This window comes from Diabrotica virgifera, chromosome 2, assembly GCF_917563875.1.
Source record: "Diabrotica virgifera virgifera chromosome 2, PGI_DIABVI_V3a".
Classification (NCBI taxonomy): domain Eukaryota; kingdom Metazoa; phylum Arthropoda; class Insecta; order Coleoptera; family Chrysomelidae; genus Diabrotica; species Diabrotica virgifera.
The window spans coordinates 80355655-80380901 of record NC_065444.1 but is presented as its reverse complement, the minus strand read 5'-3'; the positions used below and the strand labels follow the sequence as shown (position 1 = coordinate 80380901).

Here is a 25247-nt window from a genome sequence, read left to right as displayed (position 1 = left end):
TACTGGTCTACTACACCTAGAGGTTTGTTTGTAATTATTTAACTTATTTATAAATATATCATACATATGATATATTATTAGTGTGACCAACTAGCCCGAAAAATCCGTGACATGGCCCGAATTACGAAGTCGTGTCCCGGCGTCCCGGACATGGCTTCCAAGCCATCCGAATTTTCAACGTTTTCGTAAAATTCTATTTTGAAATTTTGAATACGTTATTCTTCTAAGAATTCACATCAAATTGAATTGGTGGGACGAAAAAAAGTCGACAATTTCTAGCGTGTAATACTAATACCACATCCAAAACGTCCACATTTTATATCGTGGTATTATAGTTCTACGAAAACTCAAGCTCTGGACTTGTCCGTCCCGTTTCTGTATTTTAATTATCGTCTTCTGAAAAGACGATTCAAAAACATGGATATTAAATAATGATAATTACAGTTGAGTCCGTGAGTCTTTACCCGTGCGTCGTTAATACCTGGCGAGATAAAACACATACTTTTTATCTAGCATCATCCTCTTCCACGCATGAAACTCATGATATGACGTGCTGACGTTTGTTATTAAGTAAAAACACATGTTATTTTTATGAACCATCTAGAGTCAGTGCATTGAAAAGAGATAGGTACAAAAAAAGACGATTCGGTATGTTTTCATATTTTAAGCACAATTTATTTGACGTTTCTGCTTTGTTTAATTTTGTGGCTGTCAGTCAGTTGAATTTTTTGTCGAAATTTTGCGTTTTGAAGTTTCTTTATATTACACAAACAGTTGTTTTCACAACTAATTTTATATTGGGCTTTGAAATTTTAAGGTACATAATTATATTTTGGCAATTAATATTTAAAACATACAAAGCTAATGTCATTCACACGGTAAAGAAATGACTGTGTTTAGATTTCCGTCAAAGTGAATAAAATAACAAAAATAAAATATGTTATTGAATTTTTTTATAAATTGTTTATTTATTTATTAATCAATAATACTAAAATAATTTATTAAGCTACTTCAAATGTAGCTGTAATTCTGCACAAAAATTTTGAAGCAAAACTTACATTTGACATTCTATATATTTGATAACGTCAAATTTTATAATAAAACCCGTAATCGGAACAGTAGCCACTTTCTGTCAGTTGTTGTTGCGTGAAATAGATTTCCGACTTATTTCGTATGCTTTAAATGATGACGCACGGGTAAAGACTCGCGGACTCAACTGTATATTTTTATATTAACCTAAGGTTCTATTTACATGGAAATCCAACATCAGTTACCTTTTTCCTTTTTTGAGAACGATTTCCGGATTGGAAGTCGAAACATCAAAAACTAACAAAAATGTAATTATCGTTGAAACCCATCCCATCAAAAAAAAATTTGTCAACATAAAAATGTTAAATAATCAATAAAATGATGATATTAAAGTTGTAGATATATTTAAAAAAAATAGCCCGATTTTCATTCAAAAGTCGCGGATTTTAGGTATATTTTTTCAGCCTTGTCCCGAATTCGACTAAATTGGAGTTGGTCACACTATATATTATGTGCAATTTGAGAATCTATTTTGTTGATATAAATTGCATCTAATGTTCATTTTTTGAAAGCTGTTTTCCGATATTCAGGTTTTTAATTATGACTGGACAGAGGCCTGGATCCCGCGAACCAGAAAAAGTTTATTAATAGCAAACTGAAAATTTCTTAATAGCTTAACGGTGTCTAGTCGGACAAACTTTGATGTACGGGAACACTGGAATAGGAGAAGTTTTAATTGTGCAACAGGTTACAGGTTTCGAACGTCAGACTACGAAAATGTCCCATGTATTTTGTCGGACAGAAATTCCAATTGATTTTTTACCCTTTCATTAAACTCTCATGCAAAAATCAGACTGCTATTTTGCTATCTATCACCAACATAATTCCTGCCATTTGACATGCTCTACGTGTCGGACTTATTAAAATGCCTAACATATTTGTCGGACAAGCATTTTTTCATATAGCTACTGTACAAAGTTTGGTATTGAATGAACTTAAAACAACCTGCTAGTTTTCACAATCATAAACGTGTCAGGATGACAAGTTGCACAATTAAAATCACATTCTACAATTAAAATTTTCCCTGTTCCAGTGTTCCCATACATCAAAGTTTGTCCGAATAGACTTCGTTAAGCTATTAACTCCGTTAAGCTATCAGCTTGCTGTTAATAAACTTTTTTTTTTTGGTACGCGGAATCCAGACCTTAGATGTAGAAAATTTTTGAGTTTCATTACAGTACAACCTGCCATATCCGGACCTGTCATATCCGGACCTCCCCATATCCGGACGGTTCTGCGCCGTCCGGATCTACCAAAATCTACCGAGAAAGGCAGTCCTGCTGTTGAAGAACGCACTAAAAGAAGAACTAAAAGATAGCGAAATAATGTATTATAGAATCTATAAAACGTGTCTATCGACGAAAGTTATTGAAGGCGTTGATTACTGGAATGTATGAAGGAGAAAACGTTTCAGAGACTATAAAAGAAGTAGTGGTCTTGATATCCGGATTTTTTCATATCCGGATCGGTCTGTCGCCACATTGATCCGGATATGGCGGGTTTTACTGAATTTAGGTATAAAAACGGCTGGAGTAAAGTGATCAGTCACGTTAGTATGAAAAACGATAGGATTAATATTATTTTACTGTTTTAAATTAGCTTGAGTTTTTATATGTTGATTTATATTTAATGTTAATTAAAACTTTTGATATACAGTGTGTGATTTTATTGGAAGGGGGCCCGCATTCCAACTGGAACCAGGGTCCGCTGATCTATCAGTACGCTACTGGTTACATTTATTATTTATTTTTATTATTAATTAGGAATTCTAAGGAAGGACTTAAACTAACCTAACACTACATAAATTTGAACATATACAGGGTGTAACAAAAATACAGGTCATAAATTTAATCACATATTTTGGGACCCAAAATAGTTCGATTGAACCTAACTTACCTTAGTACAAATGTGCACATAAAAAAAGTTACAGCCCTTTGAATTACAAAATAAAAATCGATTTTTTCCAATATATCGAAAACTATGAGAGATCTTTTATTGAAAATAGACATGTGGTATTCTTATGGTAGTAGTATCTTAAGAAAAAATTATAGTGAAATTTGGACACCCCATAAAAATTTTATAGGGATTTTGTTCTTTTATACCCCCCCAAACTTTTGTGTACGTTCCAATTTAATTATTATTGTAGTACCATTAGCTAAACACAATATTTTAAAAAGTTTTTTGCCTCTTAGTACTTTTTCCAAAAGTCAGTTTTTATCGAGATATTTTGAATATTTGTCAAATCCACCACATATTTGTATATGGCTAAGTACGATTATGGAGACTTGGTAATAATATGAAAATTTATTTATGATTTACATTTTTAGGTATATTTTGAACCATATTAAAAAAGAAGTAATATCTTGATAAAAAGTGCCTTCTCGAAAAAATACAAAGAGGCAAAAAAGTTTTAAAAACACTGTGTTTAACTAATGGTACCGCAGTAAAAGTTTAATTGAAACATACACAAACATTTGGGGGGTTTAAAGGAACAAAACCCCCATAAAATTTTTATGTAAACATATTACAAAAGAAGCCGCAACTCGATAAACACTGCCTTATCGAAAAAATACTAAGAGGCAAAAAAGTTATAGAAATATTGAATTGAACTAATGTTACCACAATAATAATTTAATTGGAACGTACACAAAAGTTTGGGGGGGTTTAAGGGAACAAAACCACCATAAAATTTTTATGGGGTGCACAAATGTCACTATAATTCTTTTTTAAGATTTTCCTGCCATAAGAATGTCACATGTCCATTTTCAATAAAAAATCTCTAATAGTTTTTGATATATTTGAAAAAATCGATTTTTATTTTGTAACTTCAAAGGGCTGTAACTTCTTTTATGTGCATATTTGTACTAAGGTAAATTAGGTTCATTCGAACTATTTTTGGTCTCAGAATATGTGATTTAATTTATGACCTGTATTTTCGTTACACCCTGTATATTTCTACAAAGGCCATTTAACACTACGAATTTAGTACTATTTAGTATAATAAGATTTAGGGAAAGTAGAAATAGAACAGTAAATATAATAATAATTTTTATCATTTTAATTGTCGTAAGTTTTAAATCGAATTTAACGTCGTGTCGTGTGATCTTCCATAATATCTCCCAAAATCATCTGACTAACTGGTGATTAAACGGACGGCGATGAAATGGACTCTCGATGAATCGGCGGCATCGAAAAGGCAGCGATGAACCCCAGCGGTGAAACGTCCCATTCCGTATATAGATAATATAGAAAAATTCATAAGACAATTAACGTTTATCCTATGACTTGTATCTTAGGGTGGGTCGAAAAAAAGTAATGTTTCATTTTTTAATCACTATACCGCGGAAAACTTGCCTTTGGGGTATATAAGTAAAATGCAAAGTAAAATAAAGTTATATACAGTTGAACCCGCTTATTGGAATAGCCTTTGTGCTAAACAAAAATATTCCTGAAACCGGGATATTCAAATAATCGATCAATGGTGGCTACTACAAACGTTTCGCGTCCTCAAATTTCCATTCCTTAAACCGGGATATTCCTTTTAGAGGTATTCTAATAAGCGGGTTTGACTGTATTGAACCCCCAGCTAGCGCATCATACTTAAAATTTAGTTTTTTTTCAGAAATCAAGACATTTTTCAATTATTTTTACAATCTTTAGCCAATAATATTTGAACGTGCTATAGTGAATACTGTTTAGTTAATAGTTTAAAAAATAGGAAATAAATTTGAAACAGACCATAATATCTTTTAATTTGCGGTAGTGCAAAACACTCAAAAATTGGTAAAATTCACATATTAGTACCTTAAAAGAAGGTGTGGTCTAGTTTGTTGTGTTGGGTTTTAATAGCACAATCTATTTGTTGTTCTTTTATTTTACACTCCATTTAATTGGAATAGAATTATTATAGTGTGTTTAAAGTTACAAAGGATATAAATAAAACAACTTACAATTTTAATAACATGTTTAATTGAAACAAAAAAGAAACCAAATTGTAGCCAAACAATGTCAACAAATTAAATGAAATTTTGACTTTAGAAAGAGTCTTTTACTCACTATTTCTGAGTGGGTACGTTGAAGCTGTGCTTGCTGTCAAACTTTGGCATCGAAGCTCTGGATGCTACGGCAGATCTTATGAAACCATCTCATTACTTAGCACCGACGACTTTTTTAGATGCTTCAGTAACTAACTTGACCCAGCGTTCCACGGTTTCAGTATGACATAGAAATTTTCCAAAGTTCCAATCCTCGTAGTCTAAGAGCTAGTGAACCCTCCGACTAACGGTCGTCCTGTAAGGCTAGAAATTTTTCTAGTGATAATTAAGGCTAAAAACCATGACCTGGCAGGCCTCAGTGGTGCACGTGTATCTACCAGGTGAATCGAAAAGTGCAAATTTAGGGGGTAAAATAAACTTTCTCCTGTAAGGTTTAAATTTAAATATGTGTTTGAGTAAGTCATTCAGAAGAAATGTGTACAATGACAGGCGATTCTGAAGAGCATAAGACCTTGCCAGGCGAGGGGAAAGATTAGGGGCTTTTCCTAAAATTATTCTTTTTGCATCGAACAAATTTTTTTAGGTGTTTTGAATCATTCCAAACAGAAAACGTCTTAATGATTTTTCTCTTAAGTTAATAGTTTTTGTTATATAAGCGATTGAAAATTTTGAAAATTGCGAAATCGGCCATTTTTAACCCTAAATCGGACATCTATCTAAAAATTTCAATGTTGCCAAGATACGTAGATATTCTTTAAACATTGATTGATGAAATCCCGAAGAGTTTTTTGCAATAAAATATCGAAAACCTCTTTGTTTTTTTAATTGCTAATCAAGCAGGTGCGACACTGTAGTATAAGTGAGGACGTTTGAGTTTGCATAAATTCATTATCTCGAGAATGGGCAAATTTCAAGAGAAATTCTCAGACAGGTCGATTTTTATTTTTAAATTAGGACTTTTTGGTATATATATAATACTAGTGACGTCATCCATCTGAGCGTGATGACGTAATCGATGATTTTTTTAAATAAGAGTAGGGGTTGTGCGATAGCTCATTTGAAAGGTTATTGAATTTTCTATTCACTAATATAAACATTAACATAATTATTTATACAGGGTGTACAACATTTTTTTATTATTAAATTAACTTTGATTAAATTTGACAAATAGAAGAAAAATTTTTTTGTACACCCTGTATAAATAATTATGTTAATGTTTATATTAATGAATAGAGAATTAATAACCTTTCAAACGAGCTATCACACAACCCCTACTCTTATTTAAAAATATCATCGATTACGTCATCACGCCCAGATGGATGACGTCACTAGTATTATATATATGCCAAACAGTCCTAATTCAAAAATAAAAATCGACCTGTCTGAGGATTTCTCTTGAAATTTGCCCATTCTCGAGATAATGAATTTAAGCAAACTCAAACGTCCTCACTTATACTACAGTGGCGCACACGCTTGATTAGCAATTAAAAAAACAAAGGGGTTTTCGATATTTTATTGCAAAAAACTCTTCGGGATTTCATCAATCAATGTTTAAAGAATATCTACGTACCTTGCCAACATTGAAATTTTTAGACAAATGTCCGATTTAGGGTTAAAAATGGCCGATTTCTCAATTTTCAAAATTTTCAATCGCTCATATAACAAAAACTATTAACTTAAGAGAAAAATCACCAAAGACGTTTTCGGTTTGAAATGATTCAAAAAACCTAAAAAAAAACTGTTCGATGCAAAAAGAATAATTTTAGGAAAAACCCCTAATCTTTCCTCTCGCCTGGCAAGGTCTTATGCTCTTCAGAATCGCCTGTCATTGTACCCATTTCTTCTAAATGACTTACTCAAACACATACTCAAATTTAAACCTTACAGGAGAAAGTTTATTTTACCCCCTAAATTTGCACTTTTCGATTCACCTGGTAGATACACGTGCACCGCTGAGGCCTGCCAGGTCATGGTTTTTAGCCTTGGTGTGCTATGAATTATCACTAGAAAAATTTTTAGCCTTACAGGACGACCGTTAGTTGGAGGGTTCACTAGCTCTTAGGCTACGGCTCCACGGGCGAGAAATTGACGCTAGCAGTAGCCGTGAAACGAACTTAAGGTTCCACGGAACGGAATAGGAATAGCCGAACTGAACCGACTACGCACAAGTCCTGTAGTCGGTACAGTTCGGCTATTCCTATTCCGTTCCGCGGAACCTTAAGTTCGTTTTACGGCTACTGCTAGCGTCAATTTCTCGCCCGTGGAGCCGTAGCCTTAGACTATCGGGTGTTTCACCAGCAGTGATTTTAGCCCAAACTCCATCATCAGAGACTCTCCGTAACAGTGATGGTGGTGTTATTACAGTGGTGTTCCAATCAATTAATTCAGTAGAGATAGTCGTATGAAAGTTGATTTTTGGAGGTCGAAAAACCCTTATTGTTTCTGTTTCTGTAGCTACCATCCTTGCTTTGATTATTCTTTGGAATCCTAATTCTCTTATGTGCTTCCTTTCATCCACTATCGTCCTCAGTAGCAAATTTTCTGGGTTGTAAAAAATGCATTTCTTTTGATTACAGGATCAACTACTTTAATTAAGTGTTCTGGTAGAAATCTGGTTGATTTGATAGCCTCAAAAACGTGTTCAGGTCCATCTGTTATGTATTTGCTGTACTTTATTTTGAACCATACAGGCATGTATGATTTAAGCATGAAGGATACTAACAATTTATGTTCAACTGAAGGAGTTTCCACACTTACATACAGTCTCAACACTCTGTTAGCTGTAGTCAACCATCGAGAGTGGGAAAGTGGACCCGGTTCTCGAACAGATAAGTCCACAGGGCAGTTGCCTGACTTCATCGCACAACTACTTATGTCTAGAACATGCAATTCATCCTTACTCAAAAGATTGCAATTAACTAGTCCTCCTAGTGGTTAGGAACGAGATGGTTTCATAAGATCTGTCGTAGCATCCAGAGCTTCGATGCCAAAGTTTGACAGTAAGCGCAGCTTCAACGTACCCACTCAGAAATAGTGAGTAGTCTTTCTAAAGTCAAAATTTCATTTAATTTGTTGACATTGTTTGGTTACAATTTGGATTCTTTGGTTTCAATTAAACATGTTATTAAAATTATAAGTTGTTTTATTTATATCCTTTATAACTTTATACACACTATAATAATTATATTCCAATTAAATGGGGTGTATAGTAAAAGAACAAAAAATGAATTGTGCTATTAACACCCAACACAACATACTAGACCACATCTTCTTTTAAGGTGTTAATATGTGAATTTTAACAATTTTTGAGTATTTTGCGCTACCGCAAATTAAAAGATATTTTCTGTTTCAAATTTATTTCCTATTTTTTAAACTATTAACTAAACAGTTTTCACTATAGAACGTTCAAATATTATTGGCTAAAGATTGTAAAAATAATTGAAAAATGTCTTGATTTCGGAAAAAAAACTAAATTTTAAGTATAATGCTGTAGCTTGGGGTTCAATAAATAACTTTATTTTACTTTGCATTTTACTTATATTCCCCAAAGGCAAGTTTTCCAGGGTATAGCGATTAAAAAATGAAACATTATTGTTTTTCGACCCACCCTATTGTGTCTAGTTTTTTATTTAAGCTTAATATTTTTTTCAGGAATCCAACTCCGAATAAGAGCGAAATCTTGCAAAATATAATCTGGCCCAGGGTGGAACCAGAAAACTTCGTATATCTAAACCTCAATAATTCTTTAACGATTGTCCAGGGTCATCCGAAAAGTAAAACCTATTTCAAGTGGGTAGAATTGTATGAAAAATATGCCAAAAAACCGTACATTAACTTCTAAGAACAAATTTTTAATTGTGACTACTTTTTAAATCAATTTGTGTGATATTTTATTAATAAAAGCGTAAAAATATTCTGTCAACTAAATTCAGTCCCAACAGCCTAGTAAATTTATTAATTTATTTTGTGCTGTTAGTACAATTTTAACTTCAACTAGAACAGGGCTTCCCAAACTGTGCGTCGCGACGTCCTGGGGCGTCGCGGCTTTGTTCCAGGGGCGTCGCGTGTCAGCGCTGACTTTTATTCGATATTTTAAACTGATATGTGACTGAAAATAATATTAAAGCAAGAATCATATTATCCGTTCCAGCACGTAGCGTTTCGTTTCCGAAAAATATTGATTTTAATGGTTTTAAATATGAAAAATTCATACTGTCCGCAGCGTATAGTATCAGACAACTCTTTGTAAAATCAGGTTTTTCGGAGACTACGCTACGTGCCGGAACGGTGCGGGCATGATAATATGATTCTTGTTTAACTGGGATAACTGTGTAGGCGTGTGTACGGATGGTGCCCGAGCGATGCCTGGACAGTATGGAGGACTACAAGCTCTCATCAAAACCAAGGCTCCAAGTGTAAAATGGACACATTTTTCATACATAGAGAGGCCTTAGCAGCAAAGAAATTACACCTGAATTAAGTGTTGTGATGGATAGCATTATTAAAGTGGTGAACTACACATGATCCGTGAAATCAAGACTTTTCAAGAACTTTGCGAAGAAATGCCTTTAATTTACTAATACAATTCTCGTTGGCTGTCCAAAGGTAACGTACTCGTACATGTATACGAATTAAGAAATTAATTTTACACGTATCTACATACAGAATCGCATAATATTGCGCAAAACTTTATTCATTCAGAGTTTATAATAAAATTAGCATACCTCTGGACATATTTAAGAAATTAAATGATCTTAATAAGTCTTTGCAGGGAAACAATACTCATATCCTGCAATTGGCAGATAAAATTACTGGGTTTCAGAAAAAGTTGCTCTTATGGAAGAGAAAATTAGAATATCAAGAAATTGACTGTTTCCCTGCTTTACAAGGTATTCTACAAGAAAAATATTTTTACGCAATACATGTCATCATTGAGCGAACACTTTGAGAAATATTTTCCCGAAGATCTGGAACAATATGACTGGGTCAGAAACCCTTTCCAGTCATCCACACAATCGACACTTTCAACAGAGGAATAAGAACAACTGACAGAATTGTCCTGTGATTCTAGCCTAAAGCTTTTGGAGCTCAGTTTCTCCTGAATATCATGCCATCAGTATTTCTGCAAGGTTTTATTACCATTTGCGACTTCGTACCTGTGCGAAACGGGTTTTTCTGCAGTTGCAGTAGTAATTAAAAACAAGTACAGGTCAAACATAAACGTAAAAACAGAAACGAGAGTGACAATTTCCAAACTGAAGCCCCAGTTTCATAAGCTGTGCTCAAAAAAGCAAGCACATTCTTCACATTAACCAGCCAGTTACATAAATAAATATCCCTTTTTATTTTTGTGCCTATGTTTTGATTTCGTTTTTAATTTCTAATAAAAATTATAAATGTTCAAATAGTGTTTTTAACTGTGGTTATAACTATAACCTGTTAGTAGGCTAGTACTTAAATTTGTACGTATTATTGAGGGTTGGGTTGAGGGGCGTCGCAAAAAAATAGCAAAGTCCCAAGGGCGTCACAGTACGAATAAGTTTGGGAAGCCCTGAACTAGAAGTTATTATACAACCACGTATACAGTCGGAAAAATGAAAGAATACACATGGACGAACATATAAAACACGCTGTATTTTCCTGTCACCGTGTCACAAAGAAAATTGCCCAGCGCAAGTACATGTAATAATAATTATTGCATGTACTTGCGCTGACCAATTTTTTGTGTGACACGGTGACAGAAAAATACAGCGTGTTTTATATGTTCGTTCATGGGTATTCTTTCATTTTTCCTACTGTACCTGTACATGTACAATATTAATTATTGTAAGCGAACTCTTTTCTTCCAGTGGTGCGTTTTCCTACCACAAGATCAGAAAGATGTCACATCATTTGTATCAGATTGTCACATCAGATGTAACATCAGTTTTTTATTTTAAATAAAAATAAATATGATTTAGCAATAACAATATTGGTATTGTTTAATTTGTTATGATTAGGGAGCGGATTTATATGCGATCAATTTTGATGAAATATGCGCATATATATGCAGTAAAAAATTACGAAATATGCGCAAGATATGCACAAAAATTCAAAAAATGCGCATTTCGAGAAACCACAAATTTTCTGTTCTATTCTATTCTAGGGGGTTCTTTTATAGGGGGGGGCGGCAATCTTATTTATTATCTTTCTAATAAAATCATTATTTTTTATATATGCAATTAATTCACATTTTTTGCAAAAGATGATACCAATAGTTACCTATTTAAAATAAAACAACAATATCACTGTATATATCTTCGATTATAATTCACTACAATGTGTTTTTCCAAATGTTTTACGAGGAAACATTTTCTTTGATCAGATAAAATATTTTTATAACTTGACAAACTCCTTTCAACATCAACATAAGTAATTGGGGCGTATTTAAAATAACTTGTTTAAGCTGAAAATTCTGCACCAAAACCAATTTCAAAATTTCCATTAAAAATTTCGCATATGTCGTCCAAAGTTTTAAAGCTTTTAAAGTCGGAATCTGATCTAAAGCATGAATATTTCACTTACTAAGGAAGTAAAACTTCGCTTGTAGGTAAATGGTATATAAATTTTTATTAAAATTTTATCTAAAATGATCCAAATTGGATAAAAGTTGACAATGTCGACCTTGTTGTAGCCGAAATGGCATAATTATTGTAAAATGAAGGTCTTTTGACCTATCTATGTAGCTAGTTCCAACTACTTTGGATCTAAAGTTTCTACCACCTGATGATGGACTGATTGGTCCGAAAACGTTTGTGTGATTTTGTACTATAGATGTACCCACTTTTATCCAATTTGGATCATTTTAGATAAAATTTTAATAAAATTTTTTATACCATTTACCTACAAGCGAAGTTTTACTTCCTTAGTAAGTTTTTTATTATGGTATACAGCCAATGAGAGGAATCTTTTCCTTTTTATTTTAATGAATATTTCAATTTCCGTTAGAAAATCGTAAAACTATGGTTAAAGGTGTAAATTCTCTTAACAATAGGGGATTTAAAAGAAACACCAGAATTATAGGTACCTACTAAATTGGGATACAAATTTTACTAAATATAATAAAAGTAAATAAAATTCGGATTTCCCGGTAAACCACCCTTCATCATTTTAACATCCTACAATCATTTTATAACGGCGTACTATAAGCACTATAAGTACTTTTTTGAAAAGATCGGGTATGTTCTGAAAAAATGAAAAGGCAGTGAATGAGCCGTCTCTTTTCAGGTAGTTCTCGAATTAATACATACGACAGCCTCTGCGGGGAAATATTTTGTGTCGAATTAAAAAATTTAAATTTTGTTTGGCTTAAATGTTTTTAAATAGGCACAAAATATGCATGTCCCTTTAAAAATATGCTAAATTTAGTAAAGTTCTCAAATATGCGAAATATGCATGCAATATGCATTTAGCATAAAATCCGCTCCCTAGTTATGATCAATCTTTCCTTGTGATCAGTTAACTTAAAATAGGACTAAATAAGGTAGGTGTTGTTATTATTTATTTATCAATGAAATCAATGACCGAATTAATAAATTAATAAAGGTAACAGAAGCGCGAAGAAACGCAAAAGAAATTCTCTACAGAACCGTCATAAGACCAGTCGTGTTTTATGGGTGTGAACTATGGACGTTAAAAAAAAGAAATATTAAAGCTAAAGTATGGGAACGAAACATTTTACGCAGAATATCCGGAGGAAAGATAATAGGAGCCATATGGGTTGAATTAATAAAACTTTATGACAGTCCATCAATAATATTATTAATTAAACTTAAACTTATATTAAATTAAATACATCAATAATATTATTAAATTAAAGTCCATCAATTAAACCCCAAAGAATAAGATGGCTGAGGTCAAAAGATTTCCTGAACAAAGAGCATTAAACAAATGATGAGAGGAGAACAAATGGGAATAAGATGAAAGGAGAGACCTAGAAGAAAATAGATAGATGCGGTAGAAGAAGATAAAATCACTTAATCTAAGAGAGGATAGAATAGTCCGGAGAGGAATTGTCAACCAAACCTTGGGCTTTCACCTGCTGTATTACTGATGTCCTCCACTTTGATCAGAGAAGTACCGATTTTATACTAAATTGATTTGATGATCCCAAAACGTGATTAAATGGTAAAATGCTACAATATACTGACTTCAGAAAGTCAGATTGTAACGGTACGAAAATCATTAACATTTTCGCTTCACCCTGTATTCTAAATTCGTTAAAATCAGGTTTGTGTTTCAGAGGAAGATTGTTGAATTCTCAAAAATCTATCGCTTTAGAAATTGTCTGGAGTTGTTCAGTTTTTCGTTTCTCACAATATTAGATCGATTATTATTATTGTGTATTTTTAAAACCATAAAATGAAAAATAATCTAAAGAAACGACATAAAGACTACTTTTTTTGTATCACGTATTTAAAACCTGAAAAAACTGACCTCAGTTATGGTGGGACATATTCACGTGACTTTCGACGTCGAAAAAACGTGACAATCTGACGTGATTTGGTGATAATTATGAAGTTTTTTCAACGTTTTGTAAACGGTATTTGGTTTCCTGGGATATTTTATGGTCCGTGTGATGTTTAACAGTTTTAATTAATAAAATAGACAACTAGAATTATAGATACTATTAAATTGACGAAATGTAAAAGTGTTTGTGTAATTGCGACCAAAATTTACGTGTTCTTATTCTTAGAAAAATAGATGTATTTGGAAATAATTGCGTCTAACCGATATTATAACCGGCTTGTCATAATACCCGTCTTAAAGAGTCTAAGTTGCGTCTTTTCCGATTATCCCAAATAACACGTCCGTCTAGGTCCTGATGTTAAAATTGACCAACTCTATTGATTCCAACGCTAACCAAAACCTTCTCCTTTCTTCCCCTCTTCATGCTTAAATCCGAAACTATTAAAATTCTACTGCAATAAATTTCACTCCCTATTAGTAATAAGAATTGGTTTACATAGTGGCGAATGTTATTCTTATGTCTTAAAGATTGAAAGTTAAAAGTAGTTCGCACCGGCTGCGGCTGGGCTTTCGTAGTAATCCCAATCCGTTCCACCCATCTGGGCCGACGTAGGTCCATATATGTGAGACTCTTATTTTGTGCTCGTAATAATAATTAAGAAAAAATATATACAGGAGTCTTAAAAATTAAGATAAAATATTTAAAATTCTACAAATATTTAAATGAAAATACAATTAAACTGTTTAAAATATATTAATTTCGTGGAAATCATAATAATAGAAGTATAACTTCTTGCGTGCGTACAAAGTACCTACACAAACACACACACTCTTTTTTCATTAGGATGTAATTAAGTAAGTACATATTAAGTAAGTGTTGACGTTTTTTATGATTGTCGATAAAATTTTCTATGCACAACGTCAGTAAAGACTCTTTATCGAACTCGTTTGTTGCTCGCCTTGCTCGCTTCGCCCCCTGTGCTCGTAATATCAGACTCGTTCGATAGAGAGTCACTTTACTGACTTGGTACATAAATAACTGTGGTATTTGGGAGACATGTGATAACTCCAAAAGGGATGTTTTTTAGCAGGGTAATTTTAAATCGAACGCAACACCAGAAAAAACCAAATACATGTAATTAAATATCTCTTTAAGTGATATAACAGACGTAACAAACGAAATATGTTTTATCATTTCTGTTTTTGATATTATTATAATGGCACATATCATATTTGTATCAAAAATATAGAGGTTTAAAAAGTATTTTAATGGAGTTAACGGTCAAAGAGGAGAGAACTTAAACTATTATTGGTCAATTTCTTTGTATTGGAAAACAGTGCTGTGGAAATATGTGGCTTTACTTGTACCCAATTAAAACCTATGGCGCCAAAATTCCGACAGCCAAAATCCCGACAGCCAAAATCCCGACGCCCAAAATACCGACATGCAACAATCCTCACATAAGTAAAAATTCCGACCACTACATTTTGAATATTTATTGTTTCCTTTTCAAATGCAATACCAAATCATATTATAGAGTATTGAAATTGGAAAATTAGTTACTTACTAATAAGTACAAGTACGGGTACTAATTATTATCTATTTTAAAAGAAAAAATTATTAAACACTTAATTTTATAATATAAAAGCTATACTTACTGAAATGGAAGGTTGTAAGTGACACGATAATATATATTATATTATAAAAGTAAACTTAAATTCAGGATTTGATTATACATATATTGTTGAACTATATATTGTCCATATACCCATGTTAGAAATTTTATTTTAGACAAGGCGGAAACGGCGGGTTCGTTGGGAAAAATATTCCCATGAGATATTTTTGCATAATCACATTAGTGAGACATCCCAGAATAAGGTTCAAGAAGTCGCCCACGTGAAAAGTGGGCCAATTTTTTTTAACAATTTTTTTTAATCCAATTGCAAAAATCATAATTTTTGGCCCGGACTATTTTTTTTTTTAGGTTTTTTGGACCATTCTGGGCAAAAAAGGTCTCTTATAATTTTTCTCTAAAGTTGATCTTTTTCGAGTTATATGCAATTTAAAATTTGAAAAACGCGATAATTGCCGTTTTTAAGACTTAATAACTCGGTTAAAAATTATTATTATGAAAGTCAAAAAGTGACTAAATCAAAGTTTAAAGTGGCCGCTACATGATCCTGAAGAAATCTGTGTTATTAATTTACTACTAAGCTGTTATTTTTAATTAATAACAATGAGCGGTTAGATCGTATTGACGCGGCTGTAAATGTGAGTGCGAGTAAGATGCACAATTGGACTGCTGGAATGGCTTCTCTCTCGCACTCAGCATTTACAGCTGCCGCACACGTGCATGGCGCCCATTATTATTACTTAAAAATAACAGCTTAGTAATAAAATAATGACAAAAATTTCTTCAGGATCTTGTAGGGGGCTTTAAACTTTGATTTAGTCATATATTGACTTTCATAATAATAACTTTTAACCGAGTTATTAAGCCTTGAAAATCGCCATTTTTCTTTTTTTTTTAATTTTAAATTGCTTATAAGTCGAAAACGATCAACTTTAGAGAAAAATTATAAGAGACCTTTTTTGTCCAGAATGGTCCAAAAAATTAAAGAAAAAATTGTTCGGGCCAAAAATATTGATTCTTGCAATTTGATTGAAAAAAAATTGTTAAAAAAAAATTGGCCCACTTTTCACGTGGGCGACTTCTTGAACCTTATTCTGGGATGTCTCACGAATGTGATTATGCAAAAAAATCTCTTGGGAATATTTTTCCCTTCGAACCCGCCGTTTTGGCCTTGTCTATTTAGAAAATTAGTCATATTAAATGGTAAATACTTTTATTTAGTAACAAAAAATAAAAAACAGATGGCCATAAACAAAAAACAAGAAATAAATCTAATTATATGTTACAAAGAAACTTATCAAACCTGTCGGGGATGTGGCTGTCGGGATTTTGGCTGTCGGGGTTTTGGGGTAGATTAAAACTTATTATGCGTCGAAAATTATCATCACTGTCGCTTGTATACTGTGTGGTACCGGTTTGAGTGTGCTTAAGCGAATGGTAAAATCCATGATAGATCGGATCTATAAAGGGTAGTAGGTCGACAATATCTTTATATTTTAAATAGTCTATGGGTAGAGGATCATTATAAGCTGGAAGTATTAGTATAGTAAAGTTGATCCAAAAGATGGCATAACCCAGACATTCAAAGTGAAAGTTATCCTTCAACACCAAATTGTTCTATATAGTCCACACAATGTCCAGAAAAAGTCACACCATTTTGAGCGTCGAGTTTGGGGGGAGAGGGGGAGAAATCGGTAAATTCGTAGTTTTTCGCCAATATTTCTAAAACTATGCTGTTTAGCATGAACTACCTTCTATACAAAATTGTTCTACATTAAATTTGAAATAAAAAAGGCCGATGCGTAAACTTTCTAAAATGAATGGTTCCAAAGTTACGGAGGTAGTATAGTTTAACTGGACCAAAAAAAGGCCTAACCCAAACATCCAATGTAAAAGTTTTCCTCCAACACCAAAATGTTCTATATGGTCCACATATTGTTCAGTAAAAAGTTACACCATTTTGAGCGTCCGGTTTGGGAGGGAGATGGGAGAGAAGCCGGTAAATTGGTAGTTTTTTTTTTAGGTATTTCGTCAATATTTCTAAAACTATGCTTTAGCGTAAACAATGTTATATATAAAAATGTTCTACATGAAATTTAAAACAAAAAATGTTCTATACATAATTGTTATAAAATCAACGGTTCCAGAGTTACGGAGGGTGAAATGTCGAGGTTTTCGATACTTTTTATATTTTTTGTGCAATATTTATGATATAACTATACCAAAAACCCAGACATCCAAAATGAAAGTTATCCTCCAACACCAAATTGTTCTATATGGTCCACGTAATGTTCAGAAAAAATTCACACCATTTTGAGCTTCGGGTTTGGGGGGAGAGGGGGGAGAAATCGGTAAATATAAAAAGTATCGAAAACCTCCACTTTTCACCCTCCGTAACTCTGGAACCGTTTTTTGTTTTAAATTTTATGTAGAATATTTTTCTATAGAACATTCCTAACACTAAAGCATAGTTGTAGAAATATTGACGAAAAACTTAAAAAAACTACTAATTTACCGACTTCTCCCCCATCTTCCCCCCCCCCCAAACCGGACGCTCAAAATGGTGTAACTTTTTACTGAACTGTATGTGGACCATATAGAACAATTTGGTGTTGAAGGAAAACTTTTACTTTGGATGTCTGGGTTAGGCCTTTGTTTGGACCAATTATACTATACTACCTCCGTAACTTTGGAACCGTTAATTTTAGAAGGGTTATGCATAGGGCCTTTTTTTTCAAATTTAATGTAGAACAATTTTGTGTAGAGGGTTGTTCATGCTAAATCGCTTAGTTTTAGAAATATTGACGAAAAACGTAAAAAACTAGGAATTTGCAGATTTATCCCCCATCTCCCCCATCTCCCCCCCCCTCCCCAAACCCGACGCTCAAAATGGTGTAACTTTTTTCTGAACATTATGTGGACCATATAGAACAATTTGGTGTTGGAGGATAACTTTCACTTTGGATGTCTGGGTTTGGGTCTAACTATACCATACTATATCTGAATATTAGACATGGAAGTTGACCTGCCTCTTCTTAGCATGGGCATTGAACGAAACGGTTCATCGGGATCTAATGTGTATTTGAATCCTATATCATTATCCTTTTTGTAATGTAGCCAAAATACGCTGTTCCAAACAAAATAATTTTTATTTTTATCAACATTTCTTTTTATAAAATGCGTTGTTAGAAGTTTGGAAAATCCGAAAAAGTCTTGTTTCATAAATTTTACGTCAAAACGAGGGCTCGTCATTTTAATTACTGATACCCAGTCCTGTGGAACTGAAATTGTGGCGTTTCTTTTTTTCACAAATCTCTCTATGGTAGCATGGTCTGTATCACATTCTAAATAAGTATGACCAGGAACTAGGAACTTATGATGAATTTCGTTTAGAGTTTCCTTTTCTTCAAGTGCTTTTAAAAATATAATCGGTAATATATTATTTCGGTTGTGACCTGGGCACGTATCAGAATAGAGGACTAGTTTTTCTACCTGTTCTGGTAAGTCTTTAATAAACTGAAATAAGCAAGATGCGATCTCATCAGCTCCTCGTTGAGCCATGATACTATAAATAACAAGATAATATATTGCGCATCTCGAAGAGAAGGGAGTCGTGACGTAACTGGAGACCCAAGTTCGTAATGGGTCGTAATGTCCGAATGATTTCCGATTAGTTTGAATTGCTCGCGGTTGTATAGTCCAGGCTGTATGGTCGCCCCCGTTAGGTAAATTATTCCGATTCGATTTTTTCTGCACAAACTTACTAAAAAAGAGTTCCTTATAGCAAATCCACAGGGTGCCGGGAGGTGCCGCGGTCAGAAAATTGTTTAAACAATTTTTTTAAACAAATTCAAAAAATTAATTTTTTCAATTCGTTTAATTTTCTTGGATTTTTTGACACGAAAATCGCCATTTTCTAGGCTTAATAACTCAGTTAAAAATTATTACTATGAAAGTTAGAAAGTGACCAAATCAAAGTTTAGAGTCCACCCTACAAGACCCTGAAGAAATTTTTGTCATTATTTTATTACTAATCAGTTATTTTTAATTATTAAGAATGAGCGCTAACTGCATACAAGCGGCCGTCAAAAGTGAGGGCGAAAGAGATGCACCATTCCGGCCATCTAATGGTGCATCTCACTTGCACTCACATCAACGGCCGCCTCACTTAGCGCTCATGGTTAACAATTAAAAATAACAGCTCAGTAATAAAATAATGACAAAATTTCTTCAGGATCCTGTAGGGGGGGCTTTCAACTTTGATTCAGCCACTTTTGACTTTCATAATAATAATTTTTAACCGAGTTCTTAAGCCTTGAAAATGGCCATTTTCGCGTTTTTTAAATTTTAAATCGAGTATAACTCAACAACAGTCAATTTTAGAGAAAAATTACAGGAGACCTTTTTGGCTCATAATGACCCAAAGAATCTAAAAAAAATATAAGAAGTAAAAAATTGATTTTTTGAATTTGTTTAAAAAAATTATTTAAACAATTTTCCGACAGCGGCACTTCGCGGCACTCTGTGTATATGTTATAAGGAACTCTTTTTAAGTGAGTTTGTGCAACAAAATCGAATAGGAATATGTTACCTAACGGGGGCGACGATACGGCCTGGACTATAAGCTAACAACAAGAATTTAAATTCCGGTCTCCAGTTACGTCATGCGATGCGCGAACTCGGACGTATTTGCGCTACGGGAAGATACTATCTTGTTATTTATAGTATCAGGGGTTGAGCTACACCTTTGTGCCACACATAACAAGATGCCCGTTTTGTGGTGATATTGCGGATCGTCAAATTGAAAGTCCAGAATTTTCTTTTATAGAAAGCCACACTAGAGGTCAAATTAGGTGTCGCCAAACACTTCTGCAAATCAAATGAAACTACTACAAGCTTTTTTAAGCTCCGCATACTTTCTTCTTTGTCGCCTAGTTTTGTTGTATAATGAAATTATACCTTATCCTGGTGCTGCTGTCGTTCATTTTCTAATCTTTGTTTTTCTTCTTCGGGGGCACAGCTTTTTATTTTCAGAAATAATGAGTCACAGGTTTTGCAAGTGTCATTAGATGGTTTCTTAAACTTTAAAATAAGATTTTTAAATACGTTTCGAAAAACACTTAAACTCAAGGGGGTGTCAGTTGTGTTAGATTTTGTGTCATTGAATTTTTCTTTAGACAGCTTATATAAGATTTTAAATTTAATTCTTGCCCTAAATACTGCTTTGAAGCCTGACTTCTACTGTAATGGCTTTCATATTTTGGAAATGTATTAATAAAATTTCGAGCAAATGAGATATGTGCTTCTTATCGCTTGTTACCTGAAGGCTCCGTACCTCTTAAATCGGTCTTAAGTATGATAGAAGTAGGAGATGCTTTCTTTTTTTAACAACGTCATCTAAGAAACCTCTGGTTTCGCCAAATACTTTCAAAAAGCAACATTTACAGATATTACCATCCATACTCTCCAACTTATAAAGAACTGCAAATTGTCTATTTTTGACTGAGTTACCAAGCCGTGTTCTTTCTTTAGGTTTTACTATTATTAAACTAGCCAAGTAACGTTTCTGTGTATCCCTAGTTGCCAAGTTTCTGTAGTCTCTAAAAATTTGCTTTAGATCAACCGATGCAGACTTTTCATGACATTTTGCTCGACAGTTTTGGACACAGGTATCGAAATTTTAGCTGAAATGCTATTATTTTTAGCAGTAACGTATTCCACACCCTTTCTTTTTATCAGAACGACTTTTTCTTTATTTCCGTTGCATTGGACCCTGGCCCTTTTTTCTTTTTTTTTTGCAGCTATTTGCGCCAGAGGAAAGCGGTCATCTAACTCGTTTTGAGGGTCTTCGAAATCCGATTTTCCATGTTCGTGTTCAGAATCTGGTTCCCACAAATCGCTAGATCCAGAACTAAAATCATCACCAGGAGTTAGTTCAGAAGCTAATACATTCAGCAGATGAGTATTTCCTTCAAGATTTAGTGGTGAAGATAGTGCTGGTTTTAAAACGTGCAAATTGTTTTCTTTACTTCCAGAGGGGCCTGGATATGAAGCTGATTCAACATCTGTCAGTTCTACACTAGTGAGAAACGATTCATCCAAAATGTTGCTAGTAACATCTGTGCTTACCTAAAAAAATGAAATTTATTATAAATCATACATTAGATATTAATATAAGAGATAATTTTTTGGTCAGGAATTTTTTCAATTATTATAAATTAATAAATGAAAATCGTTTCTGTCCTTGTGGGATCGGTACTCACCGGAGGGACCGCAGATGTTCGTATACAATTAGCGTCTCTTTGCAATGACAATGACGTCGACTTTGCAAAGTAACAAGACACTTACTCAACACACACAATACACATTACACCTGAGTTAGTGATAAGTTATACAATTACGTGGCTAAAGGTTCTAGTTCTAAACCAAGGCCAGAATCAGAGAAAAACAAAAAGATAATTTTTTTAAATTTTGCGTTATTTTAGTTAGATTATCTTTTAATTTCTTGTACATAAAAATTGAGCAATTATTTACCACATAAAATTAAACATTAAAATACTTACATTATTAGAAGATGACTGTTCATTTTCTAATAAACACATCTCAATTATTTTTGTAATACGAGAACTTGTATTATAAGCCATGTTTAATACCAAATTACTCGATCGCATTTACTGTGTCATTCGCCATCGAAAGATTTAGACAAACTACCGCCTTTAGAGAATATGAAAGATTAGAGAGTATAAAAGAAATACCTCCTATCTTGCATTCTGTTAAACGGGCTCTACACTCTCGGCGAAGTTACTTCGCCAAAGTTGACCGAAGTCCGAAGTGCCTCTCTACACACTCGTTCTACTTCGCGAGTAACACATTCAAGCGGTGTGGTACCGACAAAGATCCCTTTGACTCGGGCGCGCCAGACCGACAGAGAACGGAAGTAGAACGAAGTTAGGCAAAGTTACATAAGGTGGCCGTCTACACTCTCGTACTTGTTGAACATCGATCGACTTCGGCGAGAGTGTGGACGGCGTATTCATAATTACCCATTTATTTTTAGCACATAAGCAAAACACTCGGAAAGGTCGATTTTTAAAATAATCAAATTACCTATATAATATTATAACATCAATGTTTCGAACATTACGCGATCCCTCTTCAGGTGACAGGCAAAACTTTAAAAGTGTTTGAAATACTGATTACAAAAATGTATAATAGTTTAATCCTTTTTAAGAGCGTAGGCGCAAAATTTCGATCGAATTGTTTTTAAACGCATTCATTTTTTTAATCTTGAGAAAACTAATAAGTCTTTTTGAAAAATTTAAACGCAGAATAAAAGATTACATTATTACACAGGGCTGAAAGTCCCTTAGAATAAACAAAAATTTCTTTTGAATGATATATTTGAAATAAAAAATCCGATTAAATTTTCTTTTTTTTTTCACCCCTGTGACTTATTAAAATAATCATTATAGAAGTTCTCAGGGACTTTTGACCCTCGGTAACATTGTAATATTTCATTCTGCGTTTAAATTTTTCAAAAATACCTATTAGTTTTCTCAGGATCCGAAAAAATTAATACCTTTCACAATATTTCGACCGATATTTTGCTCATGCGGCCTCAAAAAGATTAAAGTATTATACATTTTTGTAATCAGTCTTTCAAAGGCTTTTAAATGAGGTGTCACATGATGTACTTTCTGATTTAAAAAATAAAAGTTATCACTGGCACCTGAAGAGAGACCGCGTAAAGTTCGAAACATTGATGCTATAATATACTATGATTATTTTAAAAATCGACCAGTCCGAGCGTTTTGCTTATGTGCAAAAAAATTAATAAGTTATTAGGGGGGTAACACTTATTCCAGCGCACTGTATATTCCGTACTATTGCAATAAAATATTAAAACGAATAAACGAAAAATATATCGCCGCTTATCTGGTCCGCTAGTAATAAAGTTATCAGCATTTAATTGCAAAGCGGTCTTCTTAAGCGTGTGATACACACGCAAACTTTAAGTACGCGGTTTTAAAGATCGCGGACTTACTCGGCTCGCCGTCGGTCATACAAGGCAGACTTACTCATAACTCATTGCGATGTCGTCGAGAGAAGATGCTTTGTGCTATTTAGAAATTTTATCGTATTATATACTTCGTATCGTATCCTATCGTATTATATATTTTTAATACTAATAAAAAAGGCGAAATCGAAAGTGTGGGTAACAAACAAAGTATCATAGATAAGAGGGTAATATTTTCATCAGGAGGATAAAACAGCCTATAAATAATTAGGTTTACTCAAAAACAAATAATCAAAAAAGCTTAAAATAATGTTTTACGGTTTTCTCAAAACTTATAAAATGTAACGTGTCTCCTTTCATCAATAAACGATTGAATTATTTCTAGGCAATTTGCTTAATTAGTGAAAATATAAGTGTAACTTTAAACGCAAAAACATGATGGCTCGAGGCTCGCGGCTCGTGGCAGTGATACACGTACGGGTTAGGAGTAAGATTTCAAACTTGTTGGATCGACGGCGTACTTACTCGGCGGATTTAAAGTACGCGTACTTGCCGTGATACACGCGCGAAAAAGTTCGCCGAGCCATAAGTTCTCGTACTTTCTCGCGTGTGTATCACACGCTTTAGGTGGAAAATACGAGGTATTTGTGGTAAACAGTCGATATGTAGATCTAGATCTATTTATAGTGGTATGGCAAAACTTGATATTATGTCCGATTTTTGCCAAAATGATATTATTTACTGGATATGTTATTTAGTAACATTTCTTCGAGTTGCTAGAGTTTACCTTAAACCCTTAAAAAGTGAGAATGACAATATAGTATGATTATGTGCGTTATGGTACTTATTAGGTAGAGCGGGACTTGATAATGTAACTTAATTTCTTATGTTGAAATGTGAAATATGCCCACTTACTTTTCGTTTGTGGGTTGGCAACACATGATACTGTATTTGTGTGTATTCTAAAAAAATTATTAAAAGAAGGTGTTTATGAAACAATTATCTAATATGTACCAGTTAATAAATTTCGTTTGCACCGGTAATGTGGTAAGTTGAAAATCACATTGGCAACTTGCTTTAAAAATTGCAAGAATTTAGAGCAGTGGTTCTCAAACTTTTTGATTTCTGTACCACAAAACACTTTTTATTTTTTTTTTGTGGTACTACCTACTAAACTGAAATACCTATCTAGCTAGGTAATCTAATTAACTATAATAGTGCAGATTTTGGCCGTATTTTTGCGTTTTGCGTACCACCGCCCACAATAATATGTACCACCAGTGGTACATGTACCAAATATTGAAAACCGCTGATTTAGAGGATCTTTCAATCTTGCAAAATGCTCTACAGAAAAATTAGACTACATAGATGCAGGGCTAGATGGATATAATATATTACATTTTACCAAAACGCTACAGAGATATAATATGAGCGAAAATATTGATAAATGAAGATTAGCAAAAATGTCGATATAATCAATATTTTTTGACAGGCTTTTATAGACAATGTTTTGAAGAATCTTCTTCTTCTTAGGGTGCCTGTCCGTTCCGAACGTTGGCGATCATTCTGGCTATGATGACTTTGTTAGTTGCTATACGGAATTGTTGTGTTGAGGTCTTTCTATACGATGCTCTCAGGTTAGCAAGCCAGGATATTCTTCTTCGTCCTGGAGCCCTTTTTCCTTCAATTTTACCTTGTAAAATGCACTGGAGTAGCTCGTATCTGACTTGATTTCTCATTTTATGACCTAAGTACTGCAGCTTACGGCCCTTCACGATGTTGACTAAATCTGCGGTTGTGTTCATCCTCCGTAGTACTTCTTCATTGGTGACTTTGTCTGTCCATGTTATCTTCAGGATCCTTCCGTACAACCATAGGTCAAAAGCTTGAAGTTTCGATAGAGTTTCCGCCTTCAAGGTCCACGTTTCTACTCCGTATAAAAGCACTGAGTACACGTAACATTTAAGGAGCCTTATCTTTGTTTTTAGAGTGATGTCATGGCTC

At 33.6% G+C, this 25247-nt stretch overlaps 1 protein-coding gene across 3 annotated transcripts in view; it reads left to right on the top strand.

Moving 5' to 3' along the window:
* LOC114334564 (venom carboxylesterase-6) overlaps window positions 1-25247 on the top strand; it is a 675899-nt gene that overhangs the window by 407069 nt on the left and 243583 nt on the right. The window contains exon 11 of one of the 3 annotated variants that reach the window (XM_050643824.1): window positions 8736-8997. The exons of the other annotated variants lie outside the window; for them this stretch is intronic. Coding sequence (XP_050499781.1) covers window positions 8736-8925 — 190 coding nt within the window. The 3' untranslated portion in view covers window positions 8926-8997. Of the gene's footprint in view, window positions 1-8735; window positions 8998-25247 lie in introns of those variants that run through there. 3 annotated transcript variants of the gene reach the window in all.